Below are 21,649 nucleotides of genomic sequence, written 5' to 3'. Positions count from 1 at the left end.
TGACAGGAAAAAACGAAGAACACGACAAATAAGCATACAGGCAAGAAGAAGGAACGATAGAGCCAACTTACTGGGCCAAATCAGTGAAGGAAGAGAAGAAACCAAAAAAAATGAGCCAACAAGTCAATGGGTAAGCGATCAATCTTGGCCTCTATTCCATTGCCCTGAATCTTCTGAGCTCAAAGGAGGGAGGAGAATCAGGAATCTTCTGGGAATTGAAATCAAATGGGTTCGTGTGGGTTGTCCTTGATACCGAAGGAAAAGGGGGAAAAAGTGTGTTCTCATGTTTCGTCATCGTTTTACGCAGCCTTTCTTATTGCCACGTTTTCTTCCAACTTTATCGTGTCACATTTTTCTTGTACTTTCTTTTTTTACTTACTAAAATTTAAAACAGATGGCCATATTTGGCTTTAGCATTGCTGTTTTAGTTTTAGTTTTACGGAGATTCAGATTGCGGACACGGTAAGTCGGAAATACAGAATCATAGATTTTTCAATTCATTAGAATGGTTAAATGACCCTGGAATAATATAAAAAAAGAAAATGACAAAAAAATTCCATTGCAATGATAAATAAGTATCATAAAATGCAATAATAAGCATGTTTTCTATATTAATAACTTCAACTTGGTAAATAACATTAAATATTAACAATATAATTGATCATAATTTCAATTTAATTATACAATAACAGCTATGTTTTTTATATTAATAATTTTATCTTTATTATTAATAATTTTATTTTAAGTTTTAACAGCCACAACGCTTTCTATTATTTTCATAAACGTAATTATCTAAAAAATTAATGACAGGTAAGTTATAGGGACTTAAGCCTAATTATCCCATTTCGTGATATTACTTTATCATTTGTCAAAGGATTTAGTTGTCATTTTCTCTAAAAAGAAAGTAAAATAACATGAAATAAATAAATCAAAATAAAAAATTGATGTATTAAGATAACATAAATAAAATATCTTGAAATTTTGTAGGCATTATCTTATGCTAGTAGTTGAATTTTAATTTTTCCAATAGGAGAGTGACATGCAAATTATTTAAATGTTGACTGAGGTATAGATAATCTTTAAAATTATAAATCATATTCAAATATTTACGGAAAGGTTTTAAATAATGTAAATATTATGTTTTCTTAGTGTAAAAAAATTGTGTACTCTTTTTTTTTATTACATCTCATTAGTTTTTGTGAGCAAAATTTTAATAAGGCACGACATATGACATTGATGAACAAAAGGAGTTTGGAATATTATAATATTATGTGATTATTCATGACCTCCAAAAATAAAATTTGTAAGATTTATTTTCATGTTTAATGACATTACTATATTCTTCAGGGGGAATGACAGTTAAGTTCCAAACCTTGACAAATTTTTTTAAAAAATTAATTATAAATATTAATTCACATAGTTATAAATTTAAAAGTTTCAATTGCAAATATGTTATTTAAATTTTAAATATAAAAATTAGTTTGAAATTTAGATTCCTATTTATTGAGGACTTAAATGTCTTTAATTTATTTTTTGGGGACTTTATTGTCATTCTCCTTATTTTCTAACTTTCAAATGAATGGTTTTCTAATGTTTATCTTGTGGCTCCACGAGGTATATAAACATGTAAATTAATTTTGGGTTAGTCTGTATATGGCAAATGCTTATCAAAAAGTGTCTGTAACTAATCAAGTAGAGGAATTTTTTTATTGACCATCTGGAATTTTAAAATGGTTAGAAGTCGATCAACAAAAAGCATGTATTAAATGCCTCAACTTTCAAAATGAATGAGCATATTTATCCTTTCTACACTTTTCTCTTGTTCTTATTCAAGTAGTTTATAATTTGTAACTATATCTTCATCTTTGACAAAAAAAAAAGAAAGAAAAATTATATCTTCATCAATTTCGCATCAACTTTGAATTTCTCATTGAAAAGGAAAATAAGTAAATTGACAGTATTATATGTATGTATTATAAATTCGATTTGAGGTCATATGAAAGGGGAATCATTCTAGCTCAAGTGTAAAGGAAATCTAAAAATTTCTGTACAATCAAACTATAAAAAGCAAGGTGACAAATTTTTGACTTATAAATCTATTATGAATCAAGTGGCAACGAATTCCAATTCTTATTTCCAGTATAAATCTTCATTCTCATGCTGTGTATATACTGGCCAAAAAAAAAAAAAAAAAAAAGAAGCTGTGCATATGGAGTCCCACCTCGAGTAGAACTGAACACGGTGGACACACAAACATATATGAAATTCAAGCGAAGGCTATTCCCAGGGCATACCTTTCTCGGCCAGTCGGCCTTTTGGCTAAGATCAAATGTAGTATCTGTTCTTATCAGTTTAATATCTGATAGTGGGCCATGGGCCCACATGATATTAAATTAATTTTTCTAGGGGTAGGGCCCGCTATAATAGCTTGCTATTGGGATCCTTGAGCGTCGCCCATGCTTCGCAACTTCTGCTTGAGCCTGGTGTACCCCTCCAGTCCTAGTTTAAACTTGTTTGGCCCATTTGCATCCTTATTTCTTGTTGGGCTAATTGGGCCAATATTCCTGGCTGGTTGCGCCCCAATTCTTGGTTAAACTAATTTAAAAATGAAATGTCCTTAAAAATTACGTTTGTATTTTTTTAATAATATACTCCCTCCCTTGAAAAGCGTAATACATTTTTTTGAGAGATTTGTAGAAGTTTGATATTAAAAAATATAATAAATTAAAATGTAATAAACTTGTAATACTTTAAGTTATAATCATTATCTTTTTTTTAAAGTGTTCTTAATAAATAAATCACTTGATATATATTTTAGAATAAAACACCCTATTAAATAGAAGTATATATAAAAAGATAATATTAGTTTGAAGATAAATAATTATTTTTATTGGAGGATAAGATTCAATTAAAACTTAAAAGTATCTTATATTTTTTAACGGAGGAGTATACAATTTAATTTTTCAAATCTGGTAACTTTTTTTTCCCCAATGAATTACGTTACGACAATAGCTTAAAAGATATTAGCAATAGTTTAGTTTCATATTTCTTAAAATTGTCTCTGATGAGAAGAGATGCAGAACAAAACATTGAGTTTAATTCTATGGGCGTCGTGTCTTAGTTTTCCTATAATATCTACGCCATATGGAAGTGATGGTTCTAGATTTGCTCATATGAATCATTAATTGTCAAGAATAATATTGCTAATATGTTCTTGTGAGTTGTGACAGAGTTTTCAAGCCATATGGAAGATGATCCATGGTGATCCTTCAGCAGACGCATGACACATGAGGCTTCAATTTTTGGACTTCAAGAATCAAATTGATTAGGCCCCAGGTGTGCACGTGGCAAGTGGATCAACAGCTACAGGATATATTGGGCTCTACATGGTGAAACAGTATTGGGTTTCTTGCGCATAATCCTCAAAATCTATAAAACGATTGATCATTTTGCATGTTGTTGTAATTTAAAATGCTTTCTAAATTTTTATTATTTTAAATCCTAATTCAATTTTTTTTATAATTTGACCAAAATTTATAAAAGCTTAATTGGCCTATTAATGATAATTGAACTAGACCGTCGAAGTTGACGAAACCAAGTTGTCATTGTTGGCCAAGATCGAACTACCAACTACCATGGGGACATGACAAATGATGATGACTGAGAATGGATGGTTGAATTTTTTTGAGATCAAACCTATGATGACAACAGGGACCAAACATTTGACTTTCACTAGGATTGGATCAACTATGATGACTAGGATTGGATGGCTAACTTCTATTGTGATTGCACCATCGGCAACAATCGAAATTGAACGGTTGACTTTCATTAAGACCAAACAGATGACAACTATTGGGACTTGACGACCGGCTTCCACCAGGATTGGATGGCCACCTTCCACCAGGACTCGACAGCTTTATGGTGGAAGTTGATCGTCTAGTCACAGTTATTGCCATCGGGTCAATCCCAATGAAAGTCTACCATCATGTCTCTATTGTCGCCTTTTGCTTGATCTTGATGGAAGTCAACCATTTGGTTCCTGTCGGCCCTATCTTGATAGAAGTCGAACATAAGGTCCTTATCATCATTGTCGGTCCGATCCCGATGAAAGTCGCCCATCCTATCCCGATCATCACTGTTGGTTTAATCTCAGTAAAAGTTTGCCATGCAGACCATCGACTTTGACTAAAAATGAACTGTCGCCGTCGTTCAAGTTTTTTTTAAATTTAAATATAGAATTTAAAATTTAAAATTTTACTTTAAATTCAAATAAAAGATTTTAATATTATAATTTAAAATTTTTTATATCATATAAACAATGTGAGATTTCAAATACGAAATTTTAAATCTACATTTTTAACTTAAATCTACCAATTTAAATGCAACCTAAAAGAATTGGGCGTCATCACCCCCCTCCTATTTACGTTACGCACTTCTTCTTAAAGATAATGTCAATGGGTATTGTTACTTCTTCAGTGCAAGATTTTTATGGTTTGGTATAATTGTTGTCTGTTTAACGTTACGTTTATTGGTTTTATTATGTTGTTGGTGTTTTCCTTGCCCTTCTGCTTGTTCTTTTTATGTTGGATACTGTACTATGTATTCTCTGCATTGTTGAAATAGTTATTGTATGATCATGTATTCTCTGAAATTTTTACGTTAATTTTTATCCCAGCAATTGTGTTAGCGTCTAAGGATTATTGTCATAGTTGCCTTTAAAAGTTATTATTAATAGAGATAGTTACTATTTTTTTTGAGGCTGATTCTTCTTGGCATTAAATTTTTGTTTCAATCTGAAGACATGTATTAAATTTAATTTAAATAAAAACATCTCATAAAAAATGAAAAATAATATATCAAGTATCAGCTCCAACATCAAAACAAACAATTGCTTCATCATTGAAAATGTGTTACACTGTTAATTAAGCTTCCATCATGTTAGATTTTTTTTTTTATAGCACTTGCATTTTATAGTCCTTTAAGATTATTATTTATTGTTATGAAATAATCAAGTCAAGAATGGATTTATGTGACTGTGCTTAAATATGAGAAGTAAATGGAGAATCAGCGAATTAGATAGGGACGTGGTCAAATTACTGGGTATCTTTTCACTGGCACCCACTGCAATTAAATTTAAAGTAATATGTCAACACGGCAAAATAATAGTTAAAAGTGGGTTATTGATTGTGACATTCCAACGAAATTTTGACAGTGTGTCTCCAGAACAGAGTTGTTTATAACCAAAAAGACATGTCGTTATTATATAGAATTAAATAGAAATAACTAAACCCATGAACAACTCCATTTTGTTTTTAATGTAATCCGATCCTTTCTGGTTGATGAGCCAATAGATCACCAAATATATCCTCTTTAAACCACCTCATTGACCTTCATTGTCAGAGATCTATCGGAGTAAAAAGCAATAAAACCAGACTTCTCTAGTGGTTAACTAAGCTATATTAAGCACATGTGTAATCCTATTCGAGTTATGGTTGGGTATTATCATCCAATTAATCAGCATCTCATTTTCACCGTGGTTTGGACATGTCTGATCCAGATGTTAATAAGTAATTAAGTATGTTATTATTGTAACAATTACTTCATCAGGCCGGAAAAATATAATACCCGATTACTTGTTTGTACTTATTAGGTCCTATCATCATCTTGATGAGAAGCGTGTTATTAATTAACTATATTACCAGTACAAATTAATTTATTAACATGCCCAAAAGGAACGAACCAAATGAGCTCTCGTAAAATTGGGTTCTTTAGAGCGTATTGATCACTTGAACAATGTTCGTAAAACGTAAGTGTTTTAACGAGCCACCGTGTGGCAAAAATCCAATTCAAAATTCTATGGTGGATGGGTCCGAGCAAATATGATTATGATCTTTGTCTCTTTCAGGAAAAATGCATTGATTTAATCTGTACATTATTGTACATATCCCGGCCTGCCCGTGGTAGGTAAAATTAATCATCCGGGTTGGGAAAATGATGTCAAGATTCCACCACCAAATAAATATATTCTAATTTATTATTTAATTCATTCCAAAAAGTTTGCTCACCATAGAAGAAAACTTTAACTCTATCTCCTTTAATTTCTCATTTCATTTCATCATTTACTTTTTTCTTTATTCCGGATCAAAGTATGTCAGTTTTAGATTTCTAATGTCTGCTAATACAACTTTAATTTGCTGCATTCTTTTTCTATCCTCTCACAATTATATCACAATCAGTAGGCCCTTTTTAATTTTTGTTTGTTTTTAAAATTATTGTAAAGTGTTGCACTGGACCAAAAATTACATTAATTAGACATTCAAATTAAGCCCATTTTGAGGAGAGAAAAAAATTTGTGCTTCATCAGCTTTGTCGAACACTCGAACGAATTGGGAGCGTTGCGATACCGAAAACAAACAGAAGGAAATCAATCTGATTGATGAATAGAACAATGACCAGGAAAAATATACACGAAACCACATTAACTATTTTCCCACTGTATTATTATTCTTGTTTCATGTTGGAGAGTAGACACAAGATAATGAAGCTAATTAATTATAGGGCGGGGCAGATTAACGATCGAAGTGTTGTGGTGATCAGATGATGCGGCGGCACAGGGTAATGCCATCACCAATAGGAAGTTGACAGATCTCAATGCTCGAGTCATGGGACAAGGCCTTGTTCAGCTCCAACACAAAACCACGATAGTACTTTATGTAATCCAATTGAGGCATCTCCGGTGGGTCCGCAACAGATCCGTTCCACAGAGTGTTGTCGTAGCCGATCAATCCCCCAACCTTGACCAGTTCAATCGCCCTCTTATGGTAGTTCAAGTAATTGTCTTTATCCGCATCCACAAAAATGAAATCGAACGCTCCTTTATTCTTTTCCTGCAAAATAATTAATGATCATCACGAGATAATTAAGTAAGTACATGCACGAGACGTTGTATTAATATGAGCAAGTGATATTAATATAAGATATATTTACATCTGTGAGCAACTGGTCCAGAACAGGAAGAGCAGGTCCTTCCCTGAAGTCAATCTTGTGAGCAACGCCTGCTTTTTCAATGACAGGCAACCCCAACTCATAATCTGCTCGGTTGACGTCCATGGCCAATATCTGAAAGTGACACATGAAATGTATGAAACAGACATACTGAGACCATTGGTTGCTGTAATTAAGGAAAGGGACAATCATAGTACAGTAACTTGTAAATAACGTAAAGGACCTTTCCATCTTCTGGAAGAGCAAGGGCTGTGGCGAGCAGAGAGTAACCAGTGAAGACGCCTATTTCAATGGTGTTCTTAGCATTGATGAGTTTCAGCAACAAGTTCAGAAACTGACCTTCGTCGGCAGACACAGCCAACAAGTTCCTGTTTCACAATATATATTGAAATAAAGCTCGGACGAAACGTAACAAAACTAGTGTGTGTGTGTGTGTGTGTGTGTATATTGTGCGTACCATGGGTGTTTTGACGTTAAGTCTCGCAGCTCCTTCAAGCACTCGTGTTCTCGTGGATAAACACTGGTTTCCAGTATATACTGCACAGACATGCATTGTTCATAAAAAGCAAGGATCAATCACAATGTTCAGAGCTAGCTAACTAGATGGCATATTATGAAGGGATCAGTAGATTTAATTTCCAAGACTTGCCTGGTAAAGAGCATCACTTTGTAAGAGACTCTTGTGATTCACTTCTTTATGTTGACCAGCAGCTTGAGCCTTTGGCACGTCTTCCTTAACGAAAGTCATTGTAACAATCTCAGCAACTTGTTCTCTCTAGCCTTGATTGCTGAGAATATAAAGGCGTAGTGAAATGCTGTTCTATTTATAGGCGCGTTCAGGTCAACGCATGCAATGTGAACAAGTATTCCTCTGAAGTAATGAAAATTGAAGGGTTGGTGAGGTATTTTTTTTTTTTGTTTTTTTGCCCTCTCCAGATCAACTTAGCTTCCGTGAAGCAACTCTCGAAGGCTACCAATTTCAACTTGATCACTGACCTGTACTATTTTACTTTGTGATCATCTTTTAATAGTTCTTTTTGTTATTCCATAGATCGGACTACGCAACTAGTGTTATACACCAATATTTGCGCAGATTTATTAATTAATTGTGCATCAAGGTTTTCAGTAGTTAATTAAGGAACTGAAGGTTTGAATTTTAAAATCGTTATTATTTGGTTGACAAAAATGTGATATATTCCATACGCTGATCAATTCTTCAACACTTCAGTAGTATAAAATAAATGCAAAACGCAAATTGCATATATATGTTGGAGGCCACTGGCCTGTTCTCTAGAGCCGTTGATTAATTGATCATGACCAAATTTTAAGTTCCAATGGTAACAAATATAGTAACTCCAATTGGATGTATATTTAATGTTGATATACAGTACATACAAAGCTATGATTAAGATTGAAGAGCCTATTTTTTAGGGGAGGGGTGTTAGGTAATGAGCCAACTGCTATTTCTCTGATATAAATTAAAATTATTAGCAAGTGGATGATTCGGGGTGAGGTTTGAAAACTAATTATTAACTGGAAAAGGCCGCATTAATGAACAATTAAAATATGTAGTATATAAAAGGAGACCTATTACACAGCTAATGTCAAGCCCCCTTATTATTAGACCAGATACAAAAAAGGGGAAATTTAATTATACTTTTGTCTTTATACGTACATACATATATAATTTGATTTAATTTTCAAACTAATTCCTTGTAATTTTATTTTATTTTTTGAAAAAACATACATTTTGGTTCCTACATTTTGCTCATGTTTTACTATAGGTTCCTAAACTTTTTTTTTGATGTTTTGAATCTCTCCACTTTTATTTTTTTTAATGTTTTACGTTTATTCAAGGTTCCTACACTTTATTCATTTAGGAACTTAAAACATTAAAAAATAAAAGTATAGGAATTCAAAACATAAAAAAAAAAAGTCCATGACCTATAGTAAAATATGAGCGAAGTGTAGAGACAAAAAATATATTTTTTCTCTTGTTTTTTCAATTGTGTTGATAACGGATCTTTTAATGGCTAATTACTAATTTCTAATGATAAATAATGTCTATTTTTTTAATAAGATCTTGATTTATATAGGATCTACAGCGAAAAAAACTTTATACGTTTTTTTTATGAAGTTAAAAGTGTTATAAAAGGTAAAATGTATATTTATACACGGAGATTGAGAATCAACCTCGATCAGTTGCTTACGAGACCAGTTTCTATATATAGAAGTTTTTTAGTTAATGTACTTGCTAGTAACATGCATTATTATTATTAGTAATATACTGGTATTTTTTTTATCAATTTATCAATCCATGTATTTAGTATATATAACGAAATTTATAATACTATCTCCGTTTCAAATTATAGGACATTTTTAAAGAGTTTATCTGTTTCAAAATTTAAGATACTTTGAATAAATTAATATTTTATTAAATGTGCCAATTTTAATATTATCTTCACTCTCTATAATTAATGTTGGTCTTTTCTCTTTTCAATATATTAAATGATAAGTATTTTTAAAAGTTTATATTTTTATTTTGAAAAGATAAAATTATTAAGTGTATTTAATGAGATTTATTGATATATGAGATTTCGTCTAAAAATGTTTTATAATTTGAGACGGTGGGAGTAATTCAGATTATTCATAAATAATATACAAGACAACTCATTAATTACTCAAACTCCATCTTATAATTGAAAAAAGCGTCTAATCTCATATCATTAATAATATTGTTATTGAGCCATCAACATATTTCGAAGCTTGTTACGGTGGCGATAAAACAAAAAGTAATGAGTAGTAAATGGGCGATCCTGACTCACATGGACCCGCGCCCAAAAGTCTGTTTAACATAGAATTGATCAATTTTTTAAGCCGCTTTTATTGATCAAACTTAACATTGGGTCCGAAAGCCTACTTTTTATTTATTTTATTTTTGAATATTTTAAATTTAATTTTTTACATTATATTATTTCATATTTATTCTTTAAAATATAAACTATAATGTTGAAAAATTAAAATTAAGTAATGTAAATCCTAATGTAAAAGTATAAATGCATATTCTAAAAAACTAAGAATATCTATTTTTTAGGGGTAAAAATAAATACTCATTTAAATTGGCAGCTCGGACTTGAATCTTTTTTTCAGGACTTAAATGAGTTAGGCTTAATTGGAAGCATTGTTGTCAAACTCTTAAATTTATCATTTTTATATTTTTAATTTATAAAATCATGTTAATTCAATCCTAAATTTAAATTAAATAAAATTTGATTAAACTCAAGAGTTAACTTTTTGAGTTTATTATTTTTATATTTTTAATTTATAAAATTGTGCAAATTCATTCATAAACTTATTGAACAAAATATGTACATATTACGTAGAACTTGATTTATAAAAAGGTAACATCTGATTCAATGAAAAATAAACTCAAAAAAACAAAAATTAATATTAATAAAAAAATATCAAAAATAAAATTTTTATGTTGAGTTAGATGGATTTAATTTCAATAATATATATTTAAAATGCATTTAAATTAAATTATAATTATATTTTATATTTTAATTATTTAATTATATACTTTTCAAAAATCTTTATTAATAGAGGTAAACAAGTTTATCGATATAATTTTATTTTTGAGTTTACATGTCTGTCACAAATTTATTTAAACTCTTAAATTTAACAACGTTGACTAGAAGTCATTGTACATAAAAGTTAAATACATCAATTTCAAAACATGAACCTTAAAGAAAGAGATTAAACGAGTATCCTGATCACTCGACCGCAATGACATGAACAATATATCCTATATGCCTCAATTTTCAATGTAGCCTTCTTTGACAGAAGCATCAATGTAGTCAATCTCTTGATTTCTTACAACGAATTGTAGAAAAACTGCTAGAAATTGCCAAATAAGTTCTAGTTTGGTGGACAACTTATTTATTACAACTTATTTTCTTAATTATATCTACAGCTTTTGGATTTACTAATAAATATATGACGAATAGCGCGCATCAACGATATATTTTTTTTGGCCAATAGTGTATAAACGATGTTAGATTCATAAGAGAACAGGCATTCATTATGAACACGCAATTAATGATGGACATTTTTATAGTCAATAATTAAAATGGTTACGACTAAGGAGCCTAGAGACTATAGGGTATGACTCATAATTAATTAATTAATTAATGAAGTTGGCAACATGTACTCCCTCAATTAAAAAATTATGACATTTTTTTTTATTGAATTTCATCTTTAATAAATTAGTTAATTGTCTTTGAACTAATATCATTTTTTTATATAATTCATTTAACAATAAATATAAAATAATTTATTTATTTATTTAGAGCATTTTAAAAAAACACACACATTAATGAGATCCTAAAATACCAAAAATATGTTACATTAATTTTTTAACATTGAACCTTTTAAAAAATAGTAAAATATTTTATATTTTTAAATACAAAACTATACTCACAAGCAACTATATGAATCCAATATATAAGGAATTTTTTCAAGTCAATATATATAAGTGTGGGTGGTTGCTGACTCACATCAAAAAGAAAAGAAATATAAATAAAAAAGAATGATCTCCATCACGCATTTTGTAAGTTTATTATTTCATTTCTTTATTAGTTTTGTTAGATCGATCCAGAAAGACTGTGCGTAGTTGCTTCATACCGGAAGTGTTATTGCTTCAATTTCTTTCTTTCTTTTTTTTTTTTAAAAAGGAAGTGTTATTGCTTCTAGAAGCTACGCTTCCAGCATTTTTGTTTTATTTTAATCGTTACCTTGTTTATTGTACTTATGATCGAAAGTCCGAACTCCGAAACAACCAGAACCATTCATTTATGTACTTTCAATAAAGATCTCCGTTTTGTTGCGTTGTAAAAAAGATAAAAGGCTTCAAGTCTTTTATTTCTCAATGGGAAGAAAATGTGAGTTTTTTTCTTTTGTGGTCAAAATGTGATTTTACCACACATCACTCAGAGTCCTCAGTTGAAGAGAAAATAAACTAAACCATGCTAGATCTTGTTCAAATAGGCTAGAGTTCGTACGATAGGTGTAGGTGATGAAATAATTGAGCTTTACTTGAAGCTTGTATGAAAATTTTTTAATGATTCAAGTCGTAATTTATTTAAAACCTGGATTGGTTTGAAAATTTATTATATTTAAAAACTTATTTAAAAATAAATCTTTTCAATAAGCTTACTTATTATTTTCAAATGTCTAAAACATACTTTAGGAATATTAAAGTCTATATTTATATAACATGATTTATTAATTATAATATATGATAATTAAAATGACTTATCAACTAAAATATAACAATAAAGTAACAACATTAAAATAAATATATAAATTCAATATGACTAAAAATATAATTAAAAATAAAAAATAGATTGATTAAAAATTAAATGATGAAACTAATGTATATGTAAAATATTACATGATAATATATATACAAATAGGTTGGTATGCTAGGCTTGTACGCAGGTTAGATTTTGTAAAAATAAATTTGACATATTTAATTAAATAGACTTAATTAAATGTTTAAATATGGCCTGAATTTATTTAATAAATAAATTAAATTAAATATAAAGTAGATCAGATTATAATATTTATAAGAGTTGACTTATTTTTATCGAGTGCAGGAGAATGATAGAGAGAGTGATGAATCAATGATAGAAAGAAGTCAAGGTTGATGCTAACTTTGATAGTTCCACCTCTCCCCCCCACCCCCCCAAAATTAATAATTACAGCTTAGCTTGAGTTACATTTTGTCCCCAAACCAAAATTAAAGCATTGTAAGACACAAGACAAAATTTTTTGTTATGATTCGATCAAGGAATACAAATTAATCATATAAAACCGATCAACATAGCACATCTCGGAGTATAAAATGTTTTATTTTGAATTCTAAAATGTTTTAACTTGTATTTTAGAGTATAAATCTATAATAAATAATGACAAATTTAACTTGAAAATAAATTTTAAAATAAAAAGAAAAAATTTTTGAATCTAAGCTTAAGCCTGATTAACAAAGACCGGATTTGAACAAGTGATTGATTTTAAAATAACAGAACTTTTAGACTCAAACTCACATGAACTGAGCCCACCAATTTACCAGCTCTTGGGCAAATTCCAACAGAGTTTGATTTTGTTTGCAGACATCAGATAACTTTTCAGATGAGGAATTTAATTTTTTTTTAAAGATGGCTATTTCTAAATTTTTGACCAAACCTTAGTTTGCATGGTTAGTATTATGCTCGGATTTGATTGAGAACTTCCCATCACTTGAAGGTCTCCATTAGACAATATCTTCTTCATTTGAGTTGGGTGGGTGAACGAAGGAAATCTGATGTATCACATCCATGGGGAGGCGACGGGACATTTTACTAAGACTTCGTTGCCCTTCCCTATTTTCCAGCCAACATTTTCAAGGAATTTGTCCCAAACCTTGCAGATACTGTTAATAACTTTTTCGCAAGTTACCCATCGTACTTTAGTTTAATTTGCTGCATATAAGGAGCGAAAAGTTTGAATTGTTAGTGGCGCCATCATTTGGGTTGACGAAATCATATACAGAATCAATTTCTTCTTCATTATTAAATGCAAGGCATATGTTGGAGGCCAGGTAGCTACCACTCATTCTAATTAAAATATGGAATTAGTTTCTTGCAACAAAATCATGCGCAAAAACATAAATATATAAATATGATGTTAATCAATATGGGCAAAGTTGGTCAGAATAACGCCAAATTTATCGTAGTGAAGAATAGTGATTTGGTTAGGTGAAGAGATTCCCCACTTCTTGATTGGTCAAAAGAAGGTTATAAAATCCCCAGCTCATGTTGATTATCAGTTCACCTACTATATATTTTAATCTGAAGATTTTATAAACTATCAACATAATAAAACAAAGAACGGTATAAGAATATTCGGCTTAAGAAAGACTGATTTTTTACTTCCATAAATGCCACGTCAATGTAGGCGGTTATTTCCCTAATCATTATTCATTAATTAAATTTGAAAGAAGTCAAAAGAGAAAAGAAAAGGAGATTAGAAAAAAGTGTCGGAATATATTGATATGTAAAGCTTACAATTAATATACTACACAAAAATAGACTATATATGATATATCCTGATAATAATTAATAAATACAAAATATTTCTTAAATGTTAAACAAAATAAATCTCAACAAATAATATCATAATAATATCTGCAAATAACAACTAAACAAATACGATTTAATAATATATCATAACACTCTCCTTCAAACACAAGATGGCTTGATAGAAAATAACTTAAGTTTGTCTATTAAAAACTGAAAGCAACCTAGATGAAAAGATTAATTGGATAGTGCCTTGAACAACATATTGCTAAGTAAAGTGAAATCAATTTCAATATATTTGGTTTGCTCATGAACTACATTTGTTTGGGTTAAAATATGGTTTTTGCTCCAAGTCCAACTATTTAGACTAAAAATGATAATTTTGGCCTAAGCCCTAGAAGAAAGGCGGTTGCTTGCTATAAAAATAAAGCACTACTTTAGAAATGGCAAAGAGTGGAGGAAGTTATGAGAAAACTGTAACTAATAGCCTTAAAAAAATGGAGCATGAAGCCATAGAAAAACTATTGCCCTGCGCTAATAAAAGGAAAGCCACCATATACATATGCATCTCTCTTCAACTCTTCAACTTTATAAATTACACACAATCTCTATAGACATTTTTTCAACAAACTCAATCTTAAAATCTACTTGCTTACTGCAAAAACCTTGACTTTAAATCATCTTTTATTTTGTTCAGTGCAACTCCTTTTATTCTTTAGCAAATTTGATACAATGCGCTTAGCATACCATGCATTCAGTATAGAGCAGTGAAGTTCTCCACCAACCAGTAGAGCACTAGCTCCTAATAGAACAATAGTAACAATGTGCCAATGCATTTTCTTTCAGTTTTCCATCACTTATTTCTTGTAATTTTCATTTTATCATTATTAATATCATGTTTGCTCTTACTATACATGTAATATCCTAGATTTTAATTCCCAAATTAAATTAATTAATTAAGGGTAATTAGGTAAAACTAAGTATAAGTTGGTTTAATATTGATTAATGATGGCTAATAGACCTATTAATTTTAGGAATAGTCTATAGATTGGATTCGGAAGTATATTGGGCTACTTGAGCCCAAATTAGAGGAAAAATTTAGATTAAGCACTCTTTGTGCCACCTACCATAGCAAAGACACCATGTGCCGTGCGGATGGCCAATTTTTATTTTTTTGAAAGAATTAGTTGTGACTTATAACTGCAAAAAAGGAAGGGAGAGAGAAGTGGAGAAGGGCAACAAGAAAATACATTGGTTTGCTAGGCAAATGTTTGGGAACATTCTTGAGAGGTTTAAGCTTCCACACTCTAAGGTAATCACTCCCCTTCACTCTCCTATGAAATTTTCAGCTTGGATTTTATTATGGGATGATAATTTTGGACCTTGAGGAAATAGATCTGAACCAATTGATCCTAATGGGACTAATGGAGGTTGTTTTAACATTTTAAATTTATTTTTAAAGATTTTATAAGGTTATGAATTTGGGTTTAAGGATGTTTTAGATAAACTCTAGCTACTTTAAGTAAGATTTTGAGTTGTAGGGTAATATATTAGTTGTTATTTAAGCTAATGAGAGCTAAATAAAGTTAATAAATTTATTGGATGTGAGTTGGACTTGTAGGAGGAGAGTTGGGTTGTTAAAGTGTGAATTTTAGAGTTTAAGTAGTGTCTATATTGATAATTAATGATGATAGTGATTATCTAATTACATATTAACATTGTGGCATATTGGTTAAGCTCATTACAAGCTCGAGAAGCAAGTTGTTAAGGATAACCTTTGAATTCTCAAAGGTTTAAGGTAACTAAGAGAATTTTATGTCTTGTTATTGCTTGTTAGATTAAATAAGGTGTTTTTGAATAATAAATAATAATAATAATAATAATAATAATAATAATAATAAGTTTTCTATTTAGATTAATTTATTTATTGTTTGATAAACTCTTACGGAAGTGTGGTTTATTTACATAAATGATAAAGGATTCAAGTTTGAAATGTTAATTATTTATTAAAAAGAAGGTTTTGAATATTATAATAGCAAAAGAGAACATGATGATTTATGTATGCTATGTGACTTAATATGCATGGTAATGAGTTGGGAATTTTGCATAATCATACATTAAATCAATAAGAGGTTGTCCTGGAAGGAGTAGTGCTTTCTTTTCCATGTGGAACATAACTAGCACTATGGGTGGCTCCAATGATTTGGTTTAGGAAATTAAGATTTTAATTTTAAGAAATAATTTTTTTTATAAACCTATATATATTACACGTGCACCTTCTTATAAAAAGAAGAGAATTTAAATAAAATTATTTATTTTAGAGTTTATAATTCTTGTGAGTCTTAATGCTTTATGGTGTTCAGTCAAAAAAAAAATGTTTTATGGTGGCATCCCGAGTGAGAAATAAACTTGATTAAGAGCTTGATCAATTTTTGTGATGTCTTCAAAGGTTTAAGTTTTTAGAAGCAGGTGCTCTAGGGAATATTCTCTTTAATAATTATCTCTTTATTTTTCATTTCTTTCAAGATTCTATCTCTAAATTAAAACGATTTTACTTTTGAGTCCCCTATTATCTTTTTCCTCCTATGATTTAAGATTGTAGGTGTGTTTTAATTTTAAACTATAGTCCTATATGTTATTAAACTCTAAGTTAGAGGTAAAACATAGCCTATCTAGGTTGGTTTAATTATTTTTATGGATCTTTTTAATACTCTTTGTTTTAGATTTGAATTTCATTATTATTTATTTATATTTATATTTGTCTTAAAATATATTCATTTTTCTCATGTTTCATGTGGATATTGTGGGTGACCATCAAAATTAATATTTGATCATATTAATAGGTAGGTGAAAAGTGATACTAGATCTATAAAAGATATAAATACAAATAACTAAAATAGAATAATTAAATTTAAAAATTTATAGTGACTTAAATTGTAAGTTCATAGTTTGAGTAAAATTTTGGATTGGAGGAGAATGAATGCAATCCCAATTAAATAGAGATTAATTCATCGAGAAGTAACTAGGAGATTAGGGATCCGTTTGGATTTCAGTTGGGTATAATAGATTATGAAAATAATTGATTAAGTGGTAGATTTTAATCATAATTGATTATGTTATAACGCAATCTGTTTGGATACTCATGTTAGTAATTTTTTTAAAGATTCAAATTTTATTAAGAAAAAAAAAGAAGAGAAAAAATTTTGTTTTAGTTTTATTAAATTTTATGCTTTTTTTGTGATTTTTTTCTTGGACTTTTTATGTAATTTGTTCATATAACTTTGTAACAAAAAAATGCAAAAGCGGAGAAGCTGAGATTTGGAGCGTTGGGAAAAAATCAATTTTTTGGGAAAAAATTAATTTTAAAAATAGTAAATGTTTGGATAAATTATGACTTAATCGATTTTTTTACCCCTAAAATTAATTAAATCCTCAATCCAAACGGACAGTATAATGAGTTTAAGAACATTTGACATCACCATTAGGAAGTTGACAAGTAGAGGATATAACGCAATTATAATTGAAAAGTAGTGATTAGATGGTGCGGCGGCACAGGGTAATGCCATCACCAATAGGAAGTTGACAAATCTCAATCCTAGAGTCAAGGGACAAGGCCTTGTTGAGCTCCAACACAAAGCCAAGACATTTCTTGATGTAATCCGGCTGAGGTACTTCTGGTGGATCTGCAACAGATCCATTCCATAGAGTGTTGTCGTAGCCGATCAGTCCCCCAACCTTGACCAGCTCAATCGCCCTCTTGTGGTAGGTCAAGTAATTTTCCTTATCCGCGTCCACAAATATGAAATCGAACGCTCCTTTATTATTTTCCTGCAAAATGATGGTCACACAAGAAATTTAAGCACGAGCAAAATCCTAAAACATCAAATTTCTGAATCTTTTTCATTTATATATATATATATATATATTTGTTTCAACACAACTATATCCAGTATAAGACTTTTTCTTGCACTAAACCAAGTCACCTCACACTTTAGATTCCAATAGTTTTTAATAATATGATGAGCAATTGATTTTTTTTTCAATCAAATGAGTAAGTGATATTATGATATATACATCTGTCAGCAACTGGTCAAGAACTGGGAGAGCAGGTCCTTCTCTGAAGTCAATCTTGTGAGCAACACCTGCTTTTTCAATCACAGGCAACCCAAACTCATAATCTGCGCGGTTCACGTCCAAAGCCAATATCTGAAAATCAGATATTAAATACACTAAGGTCATTGTCTTGTGGTAATAATTAAGGAAATTAAAAGAAAAGAGACAATCATCGTACGGAAACCTATATATATATATATATATATATTGTGGGACCTTTCCATCATCGGGAAGGGCAAGAGCGGTGGCGAGCAGAGAGTAACCAGTGAAGACACCTATTTCAATAGTGTTCTTCGCATTCATGAGTTTCAGCAACAAGTTCAGAAATTGACCTTCGTCAGCAGGCACAGAAAGCAAGCTCCTGTTTCGCAGTGTATTTTTTCCCCGGATATTATATATGCAGAGACAAAGCTAACTAGCACAGAATAATTCTGATAATTCTCGGAGGGAAAAAAATAAAAAAAAACTGATCTGATATACCAAGGGTGTTTTCCCGTTAAGTGTCGCAGCTCCTTTAAGCATTCATGCTCTTTTGGATAAACACTGGTTTCCAGTATATACTGCACAGACATGATGAATTATTGTTCATATATGAAATGAAACGCAAGGAATATCAATAACAATAATGTTCAAAGAGGGATATAATGAGTGTATTTCCGAGACTTGCCTGATAAAGAGCATCGCTTTGGAGGAGACTCTTGTGATTCACTTGTTTATGCGATCTCAAAGCTTGGGTTTTTGGCTCCTCTTCCTCAATGGAAGTCATTATTGATTCCTATCTTAGATATACAGATCCAGTCCCTACCCTTGGCAACTTCTCTCTATTATATATTGTTTCGTTCACTGAGTGGAGAAAGTCAATAAACGGTATTGTTTTTATCCACGAGTTTCATTTTCTACTCTCCCTTCCCTTTTCTTACATTGCTCTACGATAAAATTTTTGCTTAGAATTTCAAAGCAATATTTTTTTTTTACTTTCATTTAATCCAACAATTCAACTAGTTTATTTAATAAAGTTAAATACTTATACCTATTCCAACGCCATTAACTATAAATACCCGTGGTTTATTCTCTTAATGGTGAATAAACGAAATTTATGTGATCAAATAATTTCTTTTGTTAGATGCATTTTTAGATAAAATGCATTGGTTACTCTTAATTAATATTTTGCAAGATGACTTATAAAATGAAACGCAAAATTTTTCTATAAGATGGTTCATGAAAAGTTAATTGCAAGGTATGTAAAACCGGACCGGTCATTGAACCGGTTATGGCATTGGGTCACGAGTTAGTGGTTCAATTAGGGTTGAACCGGTGGCAAACCGGTCATGATTAAAATAATATAATTTAAATAAAAAGACATTAATTATAAAAATATTTAACTAAATTCAACCACTCAAAAGTCTAACAGTAATAAAATACAATATTTTAAATATCTATCATTATACTTACAACTTTTCAATCTTAAAAGTCTAGAGAAGAGATGAAAATAGAGTTGGAGAAGAGACGGAGATTGAGTTAGAAAAAAGACGAAGAGTTATAGACTAAGTTGGAGAAGAGATGAAGATAGTAAAGACAGAGATAGAGATGGAGAAGAGACGGAGATAGAGCTGGAGCCTGAAGAAGAGACGGAGATTAAGCTAGAGAAGAGACGCTGATTAGGTTAGGGTGAGAGAGGAGAGACACAGATGAAAGGCCGAACTAAATGCTGTCTGAAAATTTGAATTGAACTTAGCGTGCTCTATCTCTAATTTTTTATTTTTGACTTTAGTTTTACTTTTTTTTATTATTTTATTTCTAAATTCAGCACTCTGAAAAATAAAAAATGAAAAAAAATTCTCAAAAAAAATAACCGGGTTATACCGGGTTAAACCGGGTTAATCAGGTTACACTGGTTTATTTCGTCACCGATTTAGGAGTAAACCCAAACCAGACAAGGGACTGGGTCACCGGTTTTCGGGTTGACCCGGCCGGTCTGGTCCGGGTTTCAATACCATGGTTAATTGACAGGGAATTGCATATTATACTAAATTACATGCAATCATGTATATGATTTATCTCAATAAATTTTGTATATTGTGATCAACCATATTAATTAGTTTTGCAAAAAAAACTTTCTTGAATCAATTATTATCAAACAAGTTGATATTTTAAGTATTTATTTAATATTAAACATAATTATTAAAGAATGTCACGTTAATCTTGTGTGTATGTGTCCGCCAATAATTCGTCGGATTCTTCAACCATATTTCAACTTGTCCCGAGTTAATTACTTGGTAGAGAGCGAGAAGTTTGAATGGTAGCATAATTATTAAATCATGAATAAGAGGCTCAAATCTTCCCCAATGTCAGATTTAAATGCAAAATGCAAGTTACACCAAAAACAAAAAACAAAAAAAACAAAACAAAATGCATGTGCTAGCTACCCTTCTAATTATAAAATAGGTAGCTTTTGGTTGCTTTCAACAAATCATGCGGCGATATGGGGTAAATTAATTGGAATGGTAGCTAGCATCTGTGATTTATTTTGCATTTATATGGCAGCATGAATGCATTATTTTGCATTTATATGGTGACAATCAGTTTACTGTTGCTTATAAATATATATATATACGTGGCCAATTTTTGCTCATAGACCGTAGTTAGTACAAAGCCCGAGGGTACAACCCCCCGCAAGAAAAGGAGAAAATTAGATACAATGACCTTAAATATTATGCCCTATTTAAAAAATTACAATATATTGCCCCTCTTAGAGGAGCAAAAAAAAATCACGTGCTCCCTTAAAAAGTTTCACTTGTCAACTTCAAGAGTTATTTAACTCAAATCTTTTATATATATATATATATAATATTAAAATTTAATAGTTTGAGAATTAAAAATGTTAATTCAGATGAGTTGGACTTATTTGAGCCTGGCTCAATTCAGGTCAAGCTTAAAATATCTTATTTTTTAAAAAAGTTCATATAATTAAGTTTGATCTTAATTTTTTAGTCAGAGTCGGGTTGGCCTATTAGACTTGGCCAAAATTGTCAATACCACATACATATAAAGCTAAAATTTTCAACGATCGAGCTTATTCCAATTTAAGCCAAGCTTATTCGGATTGAGTTTAAAATATCCTACTTTTCTAAAAAAACTCATATAGCCACCAAGTATAACCCTAACTTTTTTTTGATAGGTTTGAATTTGGCCCAAATTATCAGCTCTATTGAGAATGGAGGATGTAATAATTTCATAAATAAATTCTTACAATGTTTCTATATTACATAAAAGAGATAAATAAATTCTATTTAATAAAAAAATTAATAATTATAAAAATTACAAGCCTTGTTATTTAGTATTTAATTTTAATAAATATTTACCTCTAATGTAATTTAATAAATTTTTAAAATTATATTTTTTAAAAAATAATT

General features: G+C 30.2%; 2 protein-coding genes and 1 non-coding gene across 4 annotated transcripts; 1 reads left to right on the top strand and 2 right to left on the bottom strand.

Moving 5' to 3' along the window:
• The first annotated feature begins 2,290 nt into the window (after positions 1-2,290).
• LOC129295752 (U2 spliceosomal RNA) lies at positions 2,291-2,494 on the top strand. Its single transcript, XR_008589618.1, has one exon. It is a non-coding gene; the product is annotated as a U2 spliceosomal RNA (small nuclear RNA).
• A 3,922-nt stretch (positions 2,495-6,416) lies between these two features.
• On the bottom strand, positions 6,417-7,814 carry LOC129295746 (caffeoyl-CoA O-methyltransferase 5-like). The gene is made up of 5 exons (XM_054934302.1): positions 7,655-7,814; positions 7,463-7,542; positions 7,229-7,373; positions 6,988-7,119; positions 6,417-6,887 (listed from the first exon to the last, which is right to left on the bottom strand). The coding sequence occupies exons 1-5, from the start codon at positions 7,751-7,753 to the stop codon at positions 6,594-6,596; spliced, it is 750 nt and encodes a 249-aa protein (XP_054790277.1). The 5' UTR covers positions 7,754-7,814; the 3' UTR covers positions 6,417-6,593.
• A 9,763-nt stretch (positions 7,815-17,577) lies between these two features.
• Positions 17,578-19,067, bottom strand: LOC129295748 (caffeoyl-CoA O-methyltransferase 5-like). 2 transcript variants are annotated; one of them, XM_054934304.1, is made up of 5 exons: positions 18,904-19,060; positions 18,717-18,796; positions 18,453-18,597; positions 18,198-18,329; positions 17,578-17,951 (listed from the first exon to the last, which is right to left on the bottom strand). In XM_054934304.1, the coding sequence occupies exons 1-5, from the start codon at positions 19,000-19,002 to the stop codon at positions 17,658-17,660; spliced, it is 750 nt and encodes a 249-aa protein (XP_054790279.1). In that variant the 5' UTR covers positions 19,003-19,060; the 3' UTR covers positions 17,578-17,657. The 2 variants fall into 2 exon arrangements, with proteins under 2 accessions (XP_054790279.1, XP_054790278.1); XM_054934303.1 differs by having other exon boundaries at positions 18,198-18,597; positions 18,904-19,067.
• Between the last annotated feature and the right edge of the window lie 2,582 nt (positions 19,068-21,649).

Source organism: Prosopis cineraria, unplaced genomic scaffold, assembly GCF_029017545.1.
Source record: "Prosopis cineraria cultivar Desert tree isolate PC_DT_omini unplaced genomic scaffold, ASM2901754v1 PC181, whole genome shotgun sequence".
Taxonomy (NCBI): Eukaryota; Viridiplantae; Streptophyta; class Magnoliopsida; order Fabales; family Fabaceae; genus Prosopis; species Prosopis cineraria.
Note: the sequence above shows the minus strand (reverse complement) of the source record. Positions and strands in the feature narration are given on the sequence as shown.

What these genes read in the sequence shown, in the direction of transcription:
- LOC129295746 (XM_054934302.1), bottom strand. Translation starts at nt 7,753, where the DNA reads ATGACTTTCGTTAAGGAAGACGTGCCAAAGGCTCAAGCTGCTGGTCAA. An exon ending in CTCTTCCAGAAGATGGAAAG is followed by an intron (nt 7,120 to 7,228) that starts GTCCTTTACGTT and finishes TGTCACTTTCAG; the next exon opens with ATATTGGCCATGGACGTCAA. An exon ending in TGGACCAGTTGCTCACAGAT is followed by an intron (nt 6,888 to 6,987) that starts GTAAATATATCT and finishes ATTATTTTGCAG; the next exon opens with GAAAAGAATAAAGGAGCGTT.
- LOC129295748 (XM_054934303.1), bottom strand. Translation starts at nt 19,002, where the DNA reads ATGACTTCCATTGAGGAAGAGGAGCCAAAAACCCAAGCTTTGAGATCG. An exon ending in AAAGCGATGCTCTTTATCAG is followed by an intron (nt 18,797 to 18,903) that starts GCAAGTCTCGGA and finishes ATGTCTGTGCAG; the next exon opens with TATATACTGGAAACCAGTGT. An exon ending in TTAACGGGAAAACACCCTTG is followed by an intron (nt 18,598 to 18,716) that starts GTATATCAGATC and finishes ACTGCGAAACAG; the next exon opens with GAGCTTGCTTTCTGTGCCTG.